Genomic DNA, 21,073 nt, shown 5'->3' with positions numbered 1-21,073 from the left:
CAAAGGATCCACACTACTTTTTCTTAAGTGTGTGGGTGGAGCTTTTCTTCCCGCCAAGAAAAAGGCTTTAGCTCTAGGCACGAGACTATGCCCACAGCACTTGCCCTATGTCTATGACTATACCCTCTTGCACAGCTATATATACAAATCGTGAAAAAGGACGGTAGCTAGAAAAGGCGCCGGGTGGAAAATAAGATTCACGTGAGCTTGTTCTCATCCGCCCACGCCGCTCGATCTGCAAACCCACACTCGCATTGGTGTGTGTGTTGCGAGGTGTGTTGGGTGTTTGTGGAAAACCTATTGCAAGCGCGCGACGATACTTACATTGTTACTAATAATATAATGTTGAGATGTCATCTAATGAAGAAGAATTTGTTGAGGTGTGGGAAAATAGTTTAGAACATGAGTTCTCACGGCTACGAAAGGCGCTACACGATTACCCCTGTGTAGCCATGGTAAGGTACGATACTGCCGTGACGGTAATAAGTAATGCGTCTTGTAGGACACAGAGTTTCCTGGGGTAGTGGCTCGACCTATTGGAGAATTCCGTACAACTAACGAATACCAATATCAGCTACTCCGCTGCAACGTGAACATGTTGAAACTGATCCAATTGGGAATAACTCTGTATGACAATGAGGGACAGAGGAAACGTGGCACCTCCATATGGCAGTTTAACTTCAAGTTTAGTTTAGTGTGAGTATGTCTAAGTGGGCATTGTTTGGAATACATTTTAGATTTTTGGTACTAACACACATTCGTCATACTAGATTACTTGCAATTGGACAATACCTCTCTATAAACTTTGGACCTTAGATTTTGTAGTCGATTTTTGCTGTTTCAAAATGTGGAGCCCTAGACCACAATTCTTATAAAGACTTTGTTCATATATTGTTCCAGGGAAGACATGTATGCTCAAGATTCAATAGACATGCTGACACAGGCAGGAATACGATTTAAGAGACACGAAGAGGATGGAATTGATCCACAACATTTTGCAGAATTGATCATTTCTTCTGGATTAGTGTTGTGTGAGGGAATAACTTGGATCACTTTTGGCAGGTACTGTATAAATAGTTTAATGTACCATGTAAATTAATATTATATACTAGCTACCACTTTAATAAGACCACAGTGGTCCTGTTACTAAGTGGTGCATATCTTGTAAATAAGACCACCGCATCATCTGAAATGACTTGCATCTTGTCCACATAGTGACACAAAGTTTATCAGACAGAGGGGGTCCAAATATCCTAATAATACACCTACAATTACAGTGAAACCTCTCCAATCTTTTACCTACTCTTATACTACCTTGATTATCTCCAACACACTTTTTTTTGTCTCTTTCCACCTTCCTAGAGACATCTTGCAGGACAAAAAAAAATCACCTTTATGGAATACTATTAGTCCATATATCATAAATACAACATTAAAAACAAGAAAACTAACAGGCAACTAGATATAGAATTTTTCAAATCACCAAAAACTTGGATTTTAGTCTGACTGCAGGCCCGTAGCCAGGGGGGGTTCGGGGGGTTCTGAAGAACCGCCCTCTTGGAAAAAAGGTCCACAATTTCAGTAAAAGGTCCACAATTTTAGCAAAAAGGTCCACAATTTTAGTATACAAGTCCAAATTTTCAGGAGCAAAAGTCCATTAGCTACAGTTTACTAGATACCACTATAATAAGAAGCTAAAATAAGTGCTCCGAGTAACTCATTCAATGCTTGCATTAAATGCAATGCAAGATCGAGATACTCTAATAGAGCAGTCAACCACTCTAATAGAACAATCACTCTAATAGAACAGTCACAATTACATTTTCTTTTAAAAGCTACTTAATTTACATGTAGATTGTCTAAACCGAGCTTTCATTAAAATATAAGATTTTGGTGGACAAGCCCCTCCATGCAGAGCCCACAAATAGCATCCATGCTTCAACTCCATGCAATGTGTAAATTTCATTGTTTAAGACACCCTTTGTTCTGCTACACTGCCCCTGTTGATCATGGCAGAGTGCTCAATCTTTCCCATTCTTATTCATTGTGACATTCCAATATATTATATTTAGACACATGCATGTGCAGATGGTATAATTACAGTAGCAGTAGAGATATTTTTCCAGATATCATTCATACAGCTGGTCTTCAGCTTACCTAAAAAAATTGTTATTTTTATTGACTGAAATGCCACTAAATTCAACCTTTTAGTATCTGTTTTCAAAAAATTTTCTGGGGGGGCATGCCCCCAGACCCCCCTAGATTGGGTGTGCTTCGCACACCCAGTCTCAGTACCTTTATTAATCATCATGCAAGTAAAGGTCCACTTTTGGTCAAAAAGAACCCCCCTTTCAAAATTCCTGGCTACGGGCCTGGACTGACCACAGTTGTGAGGTGAGAGGCCAAACAAAGCAGCGCATGGCCACCATTATTATGCTACAATTATAATAATAAACTCACCAGTGGAATGTGCCTATTGAGGTTCTGACGAGTTGCGCCTTGCGTTTTCTTTCTTCAATCAGGCTCATTGTCTTCTTCTTTTTGCAATGAAACCATATCAAGGCTTTGATTTTCGCTATCAACACTTTCTTTGAGTAGCATATTTAGGCTCTCATTTAAGCACTTACACTCAGTAGATTCCAGTAACTTCATGGTAGGTTCAATGCCACACCTATTAATTAATTAACACAATCTTGGTTGATTAATAATGACTGAGCACCAAGACCACACCTCTTGACAATCTATCACAATGACACATATTATTGGCCTAGCTGTATTCATAATGATAGCACAATGAAAATATGAAATTGGTGTACCACCTGGCTGACTTGAGATACTCTAATACAGCAGTCACCCTAATAAAACAGTCACCCTAATAAAACAGTCACACGTGTATAGCTGTATGCTATAACAAAAAACCAAACAAACTAGTATATAATTTTAAAATGAAGTAGAGACCCAAGCAATAAAAAGTAATGAAACAAAAGATGAATGATGGTATTACAGCAAAGCTTGGTGGGAAATCCCTACTTCGACATTAAACAAAAGATTGTTATAACATGCTGATGTAGGGATTTTCCCACTGAGCTATGCTGTAGTACCATCATTCATCTCTTGTTCACTACTTTTTATCACTTGGATTCCTACTTCATTTTAAATTAATAATTTTAGTCATAAAATTAATTTTACATTTGAACATGTACCCTAACTATTGATTACTGCAAACACTTCACATTTTCAGTTCAACCTGTTACACAGCATTACAAAGAACTTTACAAGAAGTGTCTCCAGTCAGAGAAGGTTGGATACCATAATTTTCCCCAGCATAAGACCATACCTATTCAAAAAGTTTTTGCTCGGACCCAACCGACCCAATTTGTATAGAAATTAAGAAAAGATATTATCACATGACACCTAGACAACAATGTGCTTAATGATTGAGGAGGATAATACAGCCATCTCAGCTTAGTGTGCAAACCTGATCCCTGATGTATGGTACTACTGCATGAAGTTAGACAAGCAAAGAATTTGTTATACAGAGATGTTGGATGAAAGAGTTCATCCTACTGTAATGTGTTGATCAGGTAGTAGTGTAACTATCAATTTCTCCTTGTAGTGGTTATGATTTTGGCTACCTGTTGAAGTTACTAACAGCTAATGAGCTACCAGCACATGACCGGGGATATTTTGAGTTGCTCTCTCTTTATTTTCCACAAGTTTATGATGTCAAGGTGTTGATGAAATCTTGTAGCAACTTGAGAGGAGGATTACAAGAGGTTGCCGACTCATTAGAAGTAAGGCTAGTAACCCTACATGACTAACTCAATTACAAGCCACATTCTGTTAAACAGTGTATGACCTATTTCATTTTATAGTTGGAGAGGAAAGGTGCCCAACATCAAGCTGGTAGTGACAGCTTACTAACAGGAGGAGCATTCTTCAAGATTAAGAAGGTACATGTCATGTAAGTGAACATCACAATGTGTTGCTATTTCAGATGTTCTTCGATGGTTATATTGATAATGACAAATTTAATGGTCACTTATTTGGATTAGGGACTGAATCTAGTAATGGTTACACTACATCTGGTAACCATAACAACAACAATCATCAGACAGCTGCCGACTCGTAGATCTAGTTTAATACCACAATCATTTTATACCCTTCCATCGTCTCTCGCCACTAATTATCCATGCACATGTAGCTGTCACTTGTAACAATAAATAATATTACTCTGAAGTGCAATATGTGTGTATGTGTATCATTATTTACTCCGTGATGTGGTCAGCTACCATCCCTGATGTGTATTTTTTCCACATCTTCCAGTACAACACTTCCAAGTCTGATGTGTACAGTTTAGTATCAAATAGTGGTGCAGTCATACGAGCTTCTTGGACCTTCCTCTTCAGTGTTGCTAACCTATTACAGGACATAGTGGTAATCTATATACCGTATTGCCTCAAATAATGGCCTGGGGTAAAGTTGCCTACAAGTTTATTTCACTGAAGTATCTTCACCCAAGCCAGTGGGTCTGGGTGAAAGTTACTCGGAACGAAATAAACGCCCGGGCTACTATTCAAGACAATATGGTAGCACAGTGGTAGAAAACCAAGTGGCCATAATTTTTATGTGACTTACTCTGACGGATTGGATCCCAGCCGTACTGCAATTTCCTCATATTCTTTCCTATTCTCAGCCACAAGATCGGGGAAGCCTAGGGCACAGAGTTGTGAAGCAGCCACTCGTGATGCCAATGTCTCCAACGGTAGTGTTAACACAGGGGTACCAGCCCATAACACATCCATGCCTGTGGACAGACGACTAGTGACAGTACATTCTAACTAACAACACTTTGTACAGTTGCGTGCAGGCTTTATTAAACAGTATTAACTTTGTGCACAAATGACACATTCAGTTGACTGATAGTATACTGGTTTATAGGCAGGCTTGGGGTCAAATACATTTGTATTTAGCTGTATTTAAATGAATATTTGAAGTTTTGAAACAACATGTATTTGTACTTAAATACTTTGTGTAAAAACTTCAAATACTTTCTGCAAATGCATCAAATACTTTGCTTGGAAGAGAATCTGTAAAATTTATTTGGTTGGAAAATGATCTTAGACTTATTGGCACCTTAATCTGTAAAAGTATATCAAATACTAATGTTCTTTCAATTTCTTTGAATGGGAAGGGTATTGAAGAACTTGCTTTTCTTTTATACACAAGTATTCAAACCCTGTAACATAGTGTCATCTAAGAAGAGCAAGAAGTCTACTATTGTTTTCTGGCATTATAATGTTATACAGTTGTTTTTATCATACATTTGAAATTTTATTAGAACAATATTAAAACAGAGTTGTGTACTGTTGGGTGGTTGTGTAATGTGTAGTTCAGATCAAAGGATCAAAGTACAGAAGTATTTAAATGCATATAATTTATTGTACTTTGCGTGGGAGGATCAAAGCGATGCCGCGCATATCGTATTCTCCATACAGTACTAATCAACTGCATAACTGTACTGTATGAGTCATACAGTACAGTTATGCAGCTAATTGGGCAAATACAGTACAGTTATGCGGAGAATTTATCTGTGGAATGTTATGTAAACAACACTGTAAATCGCTAAAACCAGCCAAACTAATCCTACAAGTTTGTTCTACAGCTAGGAATAGATTGTATAAACACTTACTGATCACCTGATCACAAAGCTTTTAAAACACGACGCTAACCCTAAGACAGCACGACTGATCACGTGCGTGACATTGTAAATCACTAAAACTAGCCAAACTAATCCTATTAGTTCGTTCTACGACTAGAAATAGAATAGTTTAACACTTACTGATATCCTTATCACCAAAAATCGCAGCTGTTTGAGTACTAGAGAAAATCGCTCCAAGCCAGACACGACCAGGAAGTACAATATAACACTTAAAGCACCGCCTTGCTTGTGTGTACGAAAAATACAGTACTCGGAATACAGCACTCAGCTTCGCCTCGTGCTGTATTAGCCTCTCGACACACCCCCTCGTATTTTCCGTACACACGTGCGGCGGTACTTTAATTCTAACTTAAAAGTATTTGTATTTGAAATACATCCTGGATATAAGTACTTGTATTTTGTATCCCATAATTTCAGAGTACCGTATATGACCGTACAGAAGCCCGGGCATTTATTTCCTATAAATCATTTTTGACCCGGCATTTAAACGAGACCGGCGTTAATTTGGACCCAGGAGTTTATTTCTTACTAGCCACTCGTTGAGAATGACAGATGCCAGTACAAGTACCTACGAAATACGAAATCCATAGCCCATCACGTACATAAACCCATTTGGACTCCTCTGCTGGGTGAAACATTGGAAGTCGGGCGGAAAGATGACAATGACCACGATAAATACGCTATGGCCATCACCAGAAGAGAAGGCATAGTCGAACAAGACAAGACATCATAAGACTGGTGACGAGACATCACTGTATAGTTAGCAGCTGACACGAGTTTAGAACCCCTTTCAGTGCATATCATTAGCACCCCGGCGTTTAAATGAGCCCCGGCGTTTATTATGACAGTCCCCTAGCTGTACCCGGCGTATATTTGAGCCCCTGCGTGTATTTGAGCCCGGCTTTAATACGGTCATATACAGTATATGTATTTGTATTAAATACTTTTTAAAGTATTTGGCCCCAAGCCTGCCTATAGGTCTATCACTGTATAACAAATACACGGGGGGGATGTTACACATGCACAATTGTAAGGGTACACACCTGTAGTATGACCATTACACAAGGGGGTATCCAAACACAGATCTGCCAGACGTCCTCTCCGTACATGTTCCTCTTTAGGAGCAACAGCTGAGAAGATGATGCGTCCTTGGGGCACACCCATTTTCAACGCTGAGTTAAGAATGTTACTTTCTCCACTCGCGGGGAACTTTAGAAGCCATAGAACACTGTTTGGCACTCTCAGTAAAATATTAACCCAACACTTGAGGGTAGCTGGGTCAATCTTGTAAAGCTGGTTAAAGTTACAGTAAACCACTGTATTGTCAGGTAACCCATACTGTGCTCTTGTTGTGAGGGGCAAGTCTGGTGGCACCTTAGGAGAAGTAGCCTCCTTTGGTTGTGATGGTGGCTGCTGCTGCTGTTGTGGCTGTTGTTGCTGTTGTTGCTGCTGCTGTTGCTGTTGTTGATATTGTAAAGACTTCACTTGCTGCAATTGTTGCTGTAGCGTAGTGATGTTAGCTTGTACTACCATTTGTTGATGGAGACTTGACATGCCTACACACACTGCAGCATTGGCCTGTGTCTGTAACAGCAATTGTTGTTGAGCTCCAATCTGCTGCTCAATCTGTAACTGTTGCTGCTTCAGCTGTTGTTGCTGTACTTGAGACTGAGCCACAAGTGATGCATTAGTTGGTAGCTGAACCTTGTCACCAATTTTGATCACTCCAGCTTGGCTGTCGAGGCACTTCAGCACTTCAGGATTGTTAGATCCACTGCCAGAGTTCAGTAAATGTGGGAACATGTATCGGTGGTCTCCTACAAAGAACGTGTGAGGCATGTAAGCCAATTTCTCAGAGTAGTGCTCAGCAAAGTGTAGTGGTGACGTGATGCGATCAGTGACAATATAATCCATGTAGTTGGCCCCACTAGTACCGGGGTAACCTAGCCACATCACTTGTATGGGAGCTGGTTTGAGGGCAAATATTTCATTACGAGCTCCTTTAGTATAACCATTCATATTAATAAGGACATGAATGTTGTCATTAAAGATGATGTCAGCAGCTTGTCCATTATCGGTCACCTAGACGACATCAAATAATGGACATTAAACGACTAGCGTCTAAAAAAATTTGACTCAGTCAAATATTTAAGACAAACTGCTACAACAAGGAGCTAGGACCAAAATACGAAAGCGCCGTTACCTTGGATAAGTCAATAAAGTGTTCTGTCTCTGCTTGTATCTTCTTCCTAAAACTAGTGTTATCATCCGGTGATAGGGCATAACAGAACACCTAATAAACAACTCACTAAAATATTTCAAAGAAGTCAATGTGACTTACCTCAACCTTACTACGACTATGGAAGCCGGGGACACTTTGCATAAGGTGGGAGGTAGGGTGGTTACAGAAATCTGATGAGACATATCCAATTCTCAGTCGTCCTCCAGACATGCCAAGGTCTCTGGGGTGTGAATAGGGTGACTTATGCAGTGGAAGAATCTGTAATAGAACAATGTAACAGGTTTCCTGTACAATCCTTACATGACAATAGTATATAACACTCAGCCAGCATTACAATATTATCAATAAAATGGTATATAGCCAGTATACAATGTTATAAAGGTGCTCTGAGGTGTCATAGAACAAATCTAACAGGTTTACACACCATGTGGACACCATGTGGACATTCACCTTCTCCAAACAAAGTTGAGCATGTCTGCTGGCAATCCCCTTACGGTAACCAGGAGACAGAGGATATAACATGCTATGATGAGGATGCACTGAAGGTAGTCGGTTCTTTGCCAACTGGTCACCAACTATCTGAACAATCTTAGCCATACGTTCATCATAGTTACTCCAATCACACACAATCTAAGTGAGACACACAGGGGGTACATATTACACACTGTATGGTCATTACAATCACACACGATCTAAGTGAGACACACACGGGGTACATATTACACACTGTATGGTCACTGGGTCCCACCTGTAGACAATGTGCAAGGTTGCAGTAAGCATCTGGGAAGTCTGGCTTCAGTTTCAAGGCCATCCTGTATGATGTAATGGCTTCAGGGATGTTACCAGAATCCTATTAATAAGCAGTATCAACAATCACATGAGCTATGAGAACAGACCTTGTGGATGGATGCTAGGTTAGAATGAGCATCAGCGAAGGCAGGGTTGATTTGTATGGCACGAGTATAACATTGCATGGCTCCTTGAATGTCCTGCATTTCCTTAAGGGTATTCCCCATGTTGCTATAGGCATCCGCAAACGTGGGATGGATCCTAAATGGCAAAGGATTATCAGTGACAGTACACTCCTCCTACTTTATCACTTACCGAATAGCTTCCTTATAATGGAGAAGTGCATCCTCTAGCCTTCCCTGCATTTGTAGGATACTTGCCAAGTTGGAATGAGCTGCTGCAAAGTCTGGTAGAACCTCCAAAGCTTTTCTATATAGGCTCATGGCCTCATCAATCTTCCCTTGTTCCCTCTTTATATTAGCCAAGTTGTTCAGGGAGTCAGCATGGTTTGGACAAAGGCACAAAGCAGTGTTGTAACAGTCCTCAGCATCAGATACCTAAAGGGATAAGTAACATTAATCCCTCTTATTATTATAATCACACACAACACACCTTGCCTTGCTCCTTAAGAGCATTAGCTAGATTACAATAGGCATCAGGAAAGTGTGGTTGTAGTTCAATAGCTCTCCTATAAGTGTCCACTGCCAGTTCAATCAACCTAGGATAACACTAGTGCACTAGAACATTATACATCACCATCTCACCCTTGTTCATAATATACACAAGCTAAGTTGCCATGGACTATCGCATGATTAGGACTCAAACTGAGTGCTCTCAGGTAGGCAGCCACAGCCCTATTGCAATCAGATTAATATCATCATGACAATGATTATACTACCTTTCAAATATCCTAGCCTCCTTCAACACATTTCCCAAGTTGATATAAGCATCAAGGAAGGTTGGGTCCAGTTGTACAGCCTGAAAAGGGATATTTATGAAATTCCTGTATGAAATTGAAGCCGTACAACAAACCTTTTCAAAATGATGGATGGCTAGCCAGATCTCTCCCTGTGCATTATACACACAACCGAGGTTAGACCAGGCCACAGCAAAGTCATTACGTGTCTCAATGGCTTTAACATAGCAGGTCTGTAATGAGCTACTTAGAAGTTAGGGATGCAATGATATAACCTTACTTTAGCCTCCTCCAATCTTCCCAACGCCTTGAGGAGGTTGCCAAGATCACTTCTCACTCCATACAAGTCCTGCACACAAACACACACAACCACTACCTATAGCTTACACCTAAGAATAACATTGGGAGAGAAAGACAGATAACATAATAACCCAATACCACCCAGTAAACAATTATTAATACACATGGGACACTTACAGGGTTCAGTCTCAGAGCTGTACAATAAGCCTGGACTGCTTGTTCCAGCTCTGCTGCTGCCACTAAAGCAGCTGCCAGGTTGATGTAACCATCCACAAACTCTGGCTTCAGTGTAACTGCATGTCTATAGTGGTCCAGGGCTTGTTGTAATTGCCCTTTCTCCTTAAACACATTTCCTAAGTTAGAGTAGGCCTCAGCCAGTTGAGGGTTCTTCTTCACAGCTAACGCACTGAACTGTGCGGACCTACACAACGCGACACGTGACTATTAAAGGATTGATTATCTCTCCTCACTTGTCAAGGCGTCTACACTGGAAATGTACGGAGGACAGAAGTAGTAAACATCCTGTATTATCCGGCTCGCGTCTCCACAGTTCCATACAAGCGATTTCAGCTCTGTCGTAATGGGCCGCTTGATATTCCTTGTGTGCTAATTCCGCTAGAGTGGCTGTAACGAGTTGATGGATAGCGTAACACCAGCTTTCCGGCTGTTAAAGGCTTACCAGAGTCAATATTCTCTAAGTTCTGTTGCAACATATCCACCATTTTATCATTGCCATTACTAGCTACCACGCCATTGTAGCCCACCAGTTGCGAATGAGTAGGGGACGCCATTATCACTGCCACGACGCACTTTCACAATATAAAGAACGATACGAGCACTAGAATAATAACGCCTTTCTACACTGATCTAACACGGCACGGGCAAACCTCCTTTCCGTTTGGCCATTTTACTGTGGTCAGTGACGTCACTAATAGCGGGAAATGTTTGATTCTAAATAACAACCACCATGCACAACGATACTACAGAGGAGAGCACGCTACTCGCTACTGAATACTCGACTTTTAGTAGCTCCTTCGATACCTCTAGACCTCGTAAGGTGACACAGGGAGAGCTGGAACGTAAACAGTTACAACACTCTCTGGAATTGGTAAAACTGGAGTTGAATCAGAAGAAGTTACTAATAGCAACCATGGAAAGGGAACATGTTAATAAAGTTGAAGAACTGGAAGAACAATTGTGTAATATCTCACACGAGAAGAGGTTATTACAAGTGCAGCTATCTTCAGTGACCAGTGGATACCAGCAAGAGCTGGTTCGTATGCAAAGAGAGACCCAGGAAGAGATAGCTGCCGTTAAACAAAGACAAGAAGAGATTGAAGCATCTAATCCATTCCTAGCTGATACTGTGAGAGATATCAAGAACAGTTTAAAAGCTCCTTTGATCACGATTGCCAAATATGAACAGTTAATGTCAAGGGGTCTAGACCAATTGTCTTTGAAGGACTTCATTTTGGTGTGTGACTACTTGTATGTATTCTGGGTGTATAGGGTGTTATGGCTGTCTTTCATAAATTAATAAAATGGCTTGTGTTACTATAGGTGGGTTGTTATGATCAGTGTCAACCTCATGTCAAACTGGCTAACAAGTTGAGTCAAGACTTGAGGAATGTTGAGACTCAGTTACAAGTCAGTGAGCAACAAGTTACCTCAACTAACAAGGTACATTAGTGAACTAATATATTACTAACAACTTGTAACAATGTACACAGGAGTTACAATGGCTAAGAACACAATATACTAGTGTTCAAACAGAACGAGATAGTTTAGCTGATCAACTAACTGAGATAAGATCACGATCAACACATGACCAGCACAAGGTGGAACATTATGATGATTTAAAGAGGTGTGTTGTTACCTAGCAACAAGTGCTTAGCAAGTCAGGTGGTCACCTAGGCAACTAGACATCACCAGTCAACAACTGAGTTCAACATCAGAACAGATTAATGAATTGGAAATGACAGTCAGTTGTCTTCAGAGGGACAAGGATCAATTAACAGCTTCAGTAAGTTATGAATCCTCTCTCTTTACTGGGATATAGGCTTCGTTAAAATCCTCCATATAGCAAGCCTAACCCTCCCCCATTATATACTCTTGATAATAGGAAGGTACTACATTAAGAGGACTAGAATATTAATTGGCTTATGTGTCCATTATTTGAGAGGTGTCCATTGTAGTTGAGTGTGATAGAACAGAAGATTACCATACTGGCACAAGACAAGGATTACCTGCAGAGACAAGTTGAACATCTTAACCAGAGCAAGCTATTGAGTGAACAAAAGATCGAACAGCTTAATCAACAACTTTCTGAGTCCAGACAGAATAGAGAAAGTTTGTATGATAAATTGGTCAATGTCAGGTGCATTGTACCATATGTGGTGGTGTGTGTATTGTTAGTTGGTGACACTCAGGGAGACACACAGAATGGGGTACGAGTCTCGACTGGAACAAGAACTGCAGCAATTCCATTCCAAAACTAACCTAGGAATGGAACAGCTACGTCTTCAAACTCGGGAGATGTTTGAAAGAGAAAACAGGTCACCACTCAAAACAGAGGCTAGCTCATATATTAATGATATAATGCAGAAGCTTACAAGACGCTCATGATGTTGCTATCATTGAGAGGGACAAAGCTATTGCTAGTGAGAGAGATATAGACCAGCAACTACAAGAACTAAAGATCCAGTTAGTCCCTTACCATGATTTAGTTACCTTTATTGTGGTATAGGTATCATCAACTACAAGTAGACCATAATAGCCAGGTAGCTGAACTAGAAGGTGTGATTAGAGTGAAGTGTCTTGAACTGGAGAGAACCAAAGTGCTGTATGAGGAAGCCAGTCAAAATCTGCTACATTGCGAAACGTACAGGGAACAACAAACTAAGAGAATTGAAGTAAGAACTGTAGACACCTCTGCAATATCAGGTTCTACCATGAAAATCACAAAAATCCCCTCGAAAAAACCCCGCTATACAGTATAATATTATGACGAAACCTTCACATGGCACCTTAGCAATATTGGTTAGGTGTAACCAAGTGTCTTCAGTGTGACCCGAATTGCTTCCAAAAAGTTGCCACAAAATACAAAAAAAAAAAAAAAAATATGATTTTTTTGCTGACTGATTGCCTTCAGACAAGAGTAAAACTCAATAAGGGCTAAGGTTATGGGTTTAATTTTTACACTGTTAGACATCAGCCCTACAGGTGCCTTTATGTGTACAATGTATGCATCGTGAACTTCGCTTTTCTGTTCCTAAGGTTATGGGTTTAATTTTTACACTGTTAGACATCAGCCCTACAGGTGCCTTTATGTGTACAATGTATGCATCGTGAACTTCGCTTTTCTGTTCCATTTCCTTTTGCTAACTGCTCAAGGTATCGATTCGCAGTAGTGTGTTGTGTGTGGCTTTGCAAACTAGCTATCAGATGGATCGCATTTCTTATCTGTATTTTCCGTGGTGACTCGCTCAATTGCAGAAATTCTCCTCATTATGTGTAATGGGTTGAACATAGCTGAAAAGGACTTGTAATGGCCACGTCACTTTTCAGTAATTGGGGCATGTGTTCAGATGATTTTATGGCATGTCTAGATTCTTTCTTTTGATGCAGTGTACATGGGTTCACCAGTCATAATTTTTTACAAGCACAAAAATATTAGGAATTTTAAACATCATAGAAATACACAGGTGAAAACGAGTACTTGGTGAAACAAGGGAGATCACACGATCATTAGTATGGCCCACACTACTTTTTATTCTATGATCCTTAATTGAACATGAGAGTTTCTAGTTTTTGTTAAATCCATTAAAGGTGGCTATAGGGAGAGAAGCTATGTAAGACAATAAGCCCCTATTATTAATATGCCCCTGTTAATATTATTGTCTTTATTAGACCCTGAATGCAGACCTCCTGAAAATTCAAGGTGATTCTCACATGAAGGAAACAGAATTAGTGCTGAAAGTAAAAGAGTTGACTGGACGGGTTGATAGTTATGAGAAGGTTGAGAATGAGCTAGACCAAGTGGTACTACAAGCTGCTGAAGGTATAGTGTGGCTTATAACTGAGTACCCCATCCTCTAGTATTGCAGTGTGTGATGATGCTAATAGTGAACGTGTTCTATCATCTTATGGTATTGGAGTACCATCCGCTGCTAAAAGGAGACTGCAACAAAGGTCAGTGACCTTGTTATGGAGGGGAGGTCTGTTAGTATTCGTGTGTGTGAATTAGTAAATCCATGTCATAGACCTTTCAGCCATCCCAACACAATACAAGCTAACAAATTATCCATACCACTCTTTAGGAGCACAGAAGCTCCTGTTCTTGTGTATGTAGCAACATAAGATTTTGGTTACATAATCTCACACACACTACACACACACATCCTTTGTGAAACACAATAAGTTGGTACAGTCATATCTTCCTGGGGTAGGACTACACGAGTAGAGGCCACAGAACCCCAAACTTCCACAACAACCCAACACTGCTAAGCAAGTGGGGACACTACAACAATAGCAACTGAACCTGGCACCTCGTGATTACCAAGCTAACCACTTGACAATGCTGCCTCACACCTGCACATTACACCATTGTAGATATAACCATCCTCTCCTATTCCTCATAGTGTACACCTAGCTAGGAGACTGATGCTAGCAGAGAGGAGTAATGTATCACTGAGACAAGAACTAGTAGAGGAGAGATCACGTTATGAACAACTAATAATACAAGTACTGTGTTACTATATTGTACTGATCACAATAATATCACCATATAAGGTGGAGAGGAGTAATACATTACTGGATCAGACTAAACAACCTCACAACTTGTTGGTTAATGGTATAAGATCACGTGATACTCAACTAGATCAACTTAAAACACATAACCACAAGTTACAGGAGGAGATCAGGTGAGCACATCTCCTTGTAGTCATGTGATCCCCTCATCTGATGTGTTAGACAACTAAACGAGGAGAGGTCCCAATTGATGATGTCACATAATAAGATGAGTGGTGATATGGAGAGGTTGTTATCCCAATCTGAGGTAATGACATTTTAATAGGACCAGCTAGTGTGGTCTAACTCCTTGACCTCATTAGTAAGACCACTTCATAGGGGTGGTCATATTAATGAGGTTTACATCATTATGTGGTTGATGTACCATTAGGAGTTGGCAACAATGAAACAATCCATTCGTTCATTGTGTACAGCACAACAATTACAAAATGTTAAAGAAGGGATAGGCACCGGCCAGCCACAACCACTACTATTTGTAAGATCAACTCCCTTGTGTGTGTACGTCATCTTCTCCCCCTTTAGACAAACACACCTCTCACAACTGGTGTACTACACTAGAGCAACGCAAATGGTAGAAGATGATATTAATTTTGATCATTTGTAAATGCATCAAACATGTACTTTCAAATTATCCAATCAGTTAAGCATTGATCTCATAAGGTATTGGCTCCACTAGTTCAGGTTGATTATCTTTAGTTCTCACCCAGTGAGCAGTTCGAGGTTGTACCGGCTATTGTAACACATTGAGATAATAACTCTGCTACATTATTAACACTCACCATTCTCTTACAGGACACCTTAATACCCTTCTCTTTGGCCTCCTTCTTCTTAAGTTCATTCTCTTTAACACGTCTAACAAAGGGATACAATCTTATTAAAGCTTGCCATGTAATGTTGTTACCTTAAGAAATCATCCCTGCATCTTGAGTGATGAATGTGCTCAATACGTACATTAATCCTCTTTGGGATAATCTTCCCTCTTAGCTGCTTGTTAACAATCACACCTACTGCACGCTTTGTCACGTTAAAAACGCGCCCGGTCTTCCCGTGATAGTATTTGTAAGGCATTCCCTTCTGAACAGCTCCATTGCCCTGTAATGAAACTGGTGATATTGGTTAGGGGGTGTGTACCAGCTTAACCTTTACGTCGACGATATCGCCTACTTTATACACCTTCATATAAGTGGATAAATGTATGACACCTGTATTATAACAGGGTTATCGTGGAACACGTGGTCTTCTATATAATGCTCACCATTCTTCCTGAATGGTCTCTTGAACATATACCTCGTGCCCCTCCTATACCCGTGTGTCTTAGCCATCGCTCACTACAAATAAAAAGACTGGAAAGATGAAAATAGTTCTAATAGATACACTACACGAACACACCTGATCTGCCTGGTATCCGGTTGTGACACAAACAAGAACGAGCGTGGTTAACGCGCCCAGTATTAATTAAGATTGTTTATTTGCGTTACTAGGTGCAATATCTAATTAATACTCAACAACTAGAAGATGCAGTTGAGACATTTCATGACATTACTCAATCCTCAGGTGCGTTACTGCTGCACATGTTGTAATTAGCTTTACATTAGGAGGGAGCCTCTAAGGTCACTGCTCTGGCTTGGGCGCCAAACAATACAAAACTAGCAGTGGTCACTATTGACAGGGTAGTAATATTATTTGATGAATTAGGAGAGAAGCGAGACAAGTTCGCTACCAAACCGCAAGACCCTAATGTGAGTTGATAAACTAGTGTGAGTGTGATGTTGTCTCACGTGATGATTGCAGTTGGGGAAGAAGCACTATCACGTGACCGGACTAGCATTCTCCCCAGACTCCACAAAGATTGTAGTGGGACAGACAGACAATATCATATTTGTGTATAAGATTGGTGAGCAATGGTCAGTTAAGATGTCTTGTATTACACATAACTGATACGTGGTCACATTTGAAGGGGTGAGAAGAAGTCAATAGTGAACAAGGTAGTATTGGAGAGTGCAGTCACCTGTCTAATATGGCCACCAGCTCAGTCCCATTATGTCTTTGGATTAGCTGATGGGAAGGTGGGTGTGGTTGTAGTAGTATTTATCAATATTGTGCAAACTCAACATGAATTACAATAATTATTACAGTTGACCTATTTATGTAGTGATTACAAAATGATGATATAGTCTGTCTTTGAAAATTTCAATGTCAGCTGATAAAATTATCCTTTGGAAATACTATAGACTAGTAGTATTAGCTCTACTACATAATATGACTAGACCCTGCACTTACCATATAAGCAGAAAATTTGATAGGATATTAAATTTGGCAGTTAGCGAATTTCCACTGAAATTGTGAAATATAAATCCGCCTAAAATATCTGGCTAGCTAAAGAAATTGAAAACATAAGAAAAGACTAGTGAACCTACACAGCTTATTCTACTAGCCAGATAGCTACCTATGAGCATGGTCTCCACAACTGCAGTGAGATGTTTCTCTGGAAATATCTGATTGTGGTACAAGGCATTCTCCTAACTATCAACTGACTCTCCTGCTGATGTATCCCAGGTAGCTGTAGTTTGTACTAATGGTAACCATGCAACTATATTATGTAAAGTTATCCCATGACTATTGCTTAGGATTTCATGATGATGTGTCTAAATATTGGTAATCCAACTAGCTGCACATGCAAGTTGCCATGGCAGGCAGAAAAAACTCTTTGGTTATGTACTGAAATATGTGACCGAATTTTGGAAAACCGTCACAATAGTACTTTTGTAATAAAAAGCATTTAAAAACTATGGGTAAAAAACGCAAGCCCAGAAGAAGAAAAAAAATGCAAGTTTTTATCGCCTCACTGGTGGGCGAATTAAGCCTCCAATGGATCCTCCTGGGCATCATCGTGTTCACCTGTTCATAGGGAGTACAAAAATCTCTCCATACACGAAAGGATTTCAAAGTTACAGACGTTTGTTTACGTTGCGGTGACGAAAGAATTTACTGACGATCGTTTTTCTGTGAATTTTCCTTCCTTCTCAAACACAGAAGCATGCCTGGGGAAAAAAAATATACCTTGGTGGATGCACAAATTCATGGCGAACACAATGAGCGAAGATTCAATTCCGTATGTTGTATCAGTAAGTTATGATGGTTTATGCAAGCGCCTGTAGATTCTTTTCTCAATAGCTTCTGTACATATCAATTTATTTGCTCGTCCAGCTGTCTAGTGCTGTATTTCCGACGCTGCTTAACTTATGAAACTGAAACTTAGCTAGTCCATACCTCTGTCCCTGTAGAAAACATAGAACAAATAAAATCCAGTTTGAAAATTGTGCGGATATCGACGGTTTTCTAAAATTAGGTCACATACAGTGTTTGTTGTGTGCATGCGTGCGTGCGTGTGTGTGGTCTGTAGTACGTTTGTAGTCTGTAGTGCGTGCGTGTGTGTGGTATGTGCGTGTGCGATTAACATGGGCTCCTGTGAGTAAGAGAAACTGTCAAATTTAAATTCATCTAATATTCAAGTTATTCAATTTTGCCAAATATTTTCCTCATCAAATTTTCTGATTTTACAGTAATGTTGTTGGTCAGATATGGTAAATACCAAAATGACACAGCACATGTCAATATATACCTCTCCAGTATCTGTCTGTTAGCCAAGTGGCAAGTAATCCTTCCATTGACCCCAATGTATATACTAGCTATACACTAATAAATTGATTTCCATGGACTCTGGGCTGTTCCCTGTGTACTGTCAATTAGTGCTCTGCTATATACCAGTAATACCATTTATTGTGATAAATTATCATAACCGATTATCATACCGTGACAACCTTTGATAACCGATATATCGAAATACCGGTATATCAATGAATGCCAGTACTAGTTAGGTTGCTTAAAGCCAAAAGCACCAAACTTTCTCCACGTATGTAGTACAACCTTAACTTTAATTTTTTGATAGGATCCATCTTATTCTAAAAAGGGCCTTTCCATAAAGACATTCATAGTTATGTAATTTTAAAATCGGTAAGCCATATAAGTGCTACTTTTGTTTTATTTCATGTAAGAGAACATTGTGCAGGGTTTTACATTAAACCAAGACCAGATAAATAGTATTGTTACTCTCACAAACTTTATTCAATGCAGACAAGTGATTTTTCATAGTTTACAGTGTATACAGCTTTTATGATCCACAAACTGTATAGAGGAATAGTTGCTCACTATCATGGAAATAAATATATACACTGTAATATGTGACTGAATTTTGGAAAATCACCCATATGGGTGCGTGTGAAATAATTAGAATTTTTATGTTTAGTGGGTTGTTATTAAGAGCAGGGCACAGTTTTAAAAATATTTCAAGAATTTTCTTGTAATTTATGGTATTGAGAATGGTTTGCAATCATCAGCGGGTAAATTTGCACTATAAAGTTTGTGATTTGACCATTAATCCTTAAACCCGCATAATCCAGAAAACTGGATTTAAACTTAAATACGCATGCTTTGCACAAAGTGCTGTAACTTTTGAAGTGTTCATCCTATGGCTATGCAATTTATGTCATTCTACTTGTGATGTAGCAAGGATTAAAATGATACCTAGGGTTTTACCCTAACGCTAAATGGTGAGGCCAAAACTAGCCATGAAAATAACTTTTAGGTAAGTAAACACGCTAACTTTTTACATATCTTTATAAAATGGTCGATAACTCGATGGTAGTTGATCCTATCGCTTTGCAACAACTTCCATTCAATTCTTTGTTAAATTTTGCATCAAGCCATATATGGTTCATGTGAGTAAACCCACAATCGAAGTTAAACACATGGCAAGAATTTAGAAACACAGAGATGCGACTTGTCGCTGTTTACCGCTTCATAACAAGTAAGCCACTGTAGTTACAGTGTTCATTTAACCTTCTCCAAGTAGCCCAGTAAACACAATTTTAATCTATGTGTATTTGTAGGCTGTAAGAATTAAGTTACCCCACCTAGTGTCATCATGCATGCCCATATTTTGTAAACACGCATTTCCGAAAAGTTCTCTGCGGGTTTAAGGGTTAAATATTTTAGGTGTCAAATGCACCCATATGGGTAATTCAGTCACATATTAGTTTGTAATATATAAATGAAGCATCTCTTACATAATATACTGTAGTCATGCTCATTCAGATATCACAGAATGCATCTTACAGATTTATTTTGTGCTTGTTTGCGAAGTAGCTATAGCTGTAGCTATAGCTTGTTAACTTACCAGCTTATACTACACCAGCTCCTGTTATTTAGTATGAAGACGTGTTTTATTGCTGCTGCTGCTGCTGCTGCTGGCTGCTGCTGGCTGCTGCTGGCTGCTGCTGCTGGCTGCTGCTGCTGCTGGCTGCTGCTGCTGCTGCATGACCAAAGTGCTTATGCTGAAATCACATGCATGGCCACAACAGTAAGGTTCTTCATACCATTAATCCAGCAGTACAACTGTATAACAATTCCTTTTCTCAGTTCTCAAGCCGAATTTATGCTAAAAATGTGTATTTGTAGTAAATGTATAGGATTTCACCATGGTCTGTGAAAGCAAAGTTTACAGTATAACCATGGGAAGCAGTCACCATGGATTTTTTCATGAATTTCCAGACAGTTTTTATTAAGCAATAGTAGAGTATAAATGACTAACTACGTATACATAAAAATAATTGCCTTGCTACCAGAACCTGACTGGATAGGTATGATATCTCCACAGGTAACATATACATCAAGTGCTATAGTTTTGAAAATGCTTCTTGATCAAACGTATGTTACAATCTGATGGAGTATTGCAGCAGTGAAAAATAAGTCACTCTCTAGAGTTCTTGTGGATACATATACACGAAATTGACAAGGAGAGAACATCTTGACCGCCTGGCAGGCTCCTGTAAGTGTTTGAGCATTAATCAAATGACTGCAGGTTCAAGGCTGCCCAGGTCCAGTCATGGATTTTTTTTTCTCCTTTCTCCACCTATTCAAACAAACTTTCTGTAATAACTTTAAACAGCTGTAGGACTTGGTGTCCTACAGACCTTCAGCACTTGTGCTGTAAATCCTTAATAAAAAAAATTAAACAAAAACTTTTAGTATTGCATGTTTACATTCACCATTACTGTTAAACTTAGCAGCCAAAGATGCTACACATAGATATTTTAACTTACTAGGTTAGGATTTAAAGAACACAGAATTGCAATATTTCATTGATCAGTTAATCAAAAGTGTAGTATTCAACTATGGTATGTTTGGCACAGTTGGGTAAGATATCAGTAGCTGTGCTGAAGTCAAATGCAAAGAA

General features: G+C 39.5%; 5 protein-coding genes across 6 annotated transcripts in view; 3 read left to right on the top strand and 2 right to left on the bottom strand.

Annotated features, from left to right (window-relative positions):
- Positions 1-227: 227 nt before the first annotated feature.
- LOC136238440 (CCR4-NOT transcription complex subunit 7-like) lies at positions 228-4,279 on the top strand. Its single transcript, XM_066028913.1, has 6 exons — positions 228-455; positions 503-696; positions 901-1,062; positions 3,617-3,794; positions 3,876-3,953; positions 3,998-4,279. Exons 1-6 carry the CDS (start codon positions 351-353, stop codon positions 4,130-4,132), a joined length of 852 nt encoding a protein of 283 aa, XP_065884985.1. The 5' UTR covers positions 228-350; the 3' UTR covers positions 4,133-4,279.
- On the bottom strand, positions 4,208-10,903 carry LOC136238435 (UDP-N-acetylglucosamine--peptide N-acetylglucosaminyltransferase 110 kDa subunit-like). Its single transcript, XM_066028902.1, has 17 exons — positions 10,649-10,903; positions 10,440-10,593; positions 10,147-10,390; positions 9,950-10,018; positions 9,786-9,902; positions 9,652-9,731; positions 9,518-9,607; positions 9,366-9,471; positions 9,069-9,310; positions 8,861-9,014; positions 8,713-8,814; positions 8,415-8,594; positions 8,064-8,222; positions 7,926-8,015; positions 6,766-7,804; positions 4,639-4,807; positions 4,208-4,419 (listed from the first exon to the last, which is right to left on the bottom strand). Exons 1-17 carry the CDS (start codon positions 10,758-10,760, stop codon positions 4,269-4,271), a joined length of 3,258 nt encoding a protein of 1,085 aa, XP_065884974.1. The 5' UTR covers positions 10,761-10,903; the 3' UTR covers positions 4,208-4,268.
- Positions 10,887-15,429, top strand: LOC136238436 (progesterone-induced-blocking factor 1-like). Its single transcript, XM_066028903.1, has 15 exons — positions 10,887-11,443; positions 11,530-11,649; positions 11,700-11,833; positions 11,884-11,992; positions 12,165-12,346; positions 12,399-12,524; positions 12,574-12,672; positions 12,716-12,881; positions 13,879-14,029; positions 14,076-14,160; positions 14,610-14,712; positions 14,761-14,891; positions 14,941-15,025; positions 15,149-15,253; positions 15,301-15,429. The coding sequence occupies exons 1-15, from the start codon at positions 10,937-10,939 to the stop codon at positions 15,334-15,336; spliced, it is 2,139 nt and encodes a 712-aa protein (XP_065884975.1). The 5' UTR covers positions 10,887-10,936; the 3' UTR covers positions 15,337-15,429.
- Positions 15,351-16,251, bottom strand: LOC136238441 (large ribosomal subunit protein eL21-like). Its single transcript, XM_066028914.1, has 6 exons — positions 16,168-16,251; positions 16,034-16,106; positions 15,919-15,980; positions 15,680-15,870; positions 15,558-15,630; positions 15,351-15,508 (listed from the first exon to the last, which is right to left on the bottom strand). Exons 2-6 carry the CDS (start codon positions 16,098-16,100, stop codon positions 15,419-15,421), a joined length of 483 nt encoding a protein of 160 aa, XP_065884986.1. The 5' UTR covers positions 16,101-16,106; positions 16,168-16,251; the 3' UTR covers positions 15,351-15,418.
- Positions 16,193-21,073, top strand: part of LOC136238434 (intraflagellar transport protein 172 homolog) — a 28,634-nt gene continuing 23,753 nt past the window's right edge. For both annotated transcript variants that reach the window (XM_066028901.1, XM_066028900.1), the window contains exons 1-4: positions 16,193-16,332; positions 16,374-16,517; positions 16,570-16,682; positions 16,736-16,844. In XM_066028901.1, coding sequence (XP_065884973.1) covers positions 16,294-16,332; positions 16,374-16,517; positions 16,570-16,682; positions 16,736-16,844 — 405 coding nt within the window. In that variant the 5' untranslated portion in view covers positions 16,193-16,293. The remainder of the gene's footprint in view (positions 16,333-16,373; positions 16,518-16,569; positions 16,683-16,735; positions 16,845-21,073) is intronic.

This window comes from Dysidea avara, chromosome 11 (genome assembly GCF_963678975.1).
Source record: "Dysidea avara chromosome 11, odDysAvar1.4, whole genome shotgun sequence".
In the NCBI taxonomy this organism is placed as follows: Eukaryota; Metazoa; Porifera; class Demospongiae; order Dictyoceratida; family Dysideidae; genus Dysidea; species Dysidea avara.
The sequence above is the reverse complement of the archived record's forward strand: the minus strand, read 5'-3'. Positions and strand labels throughout refer to the sequence as shown.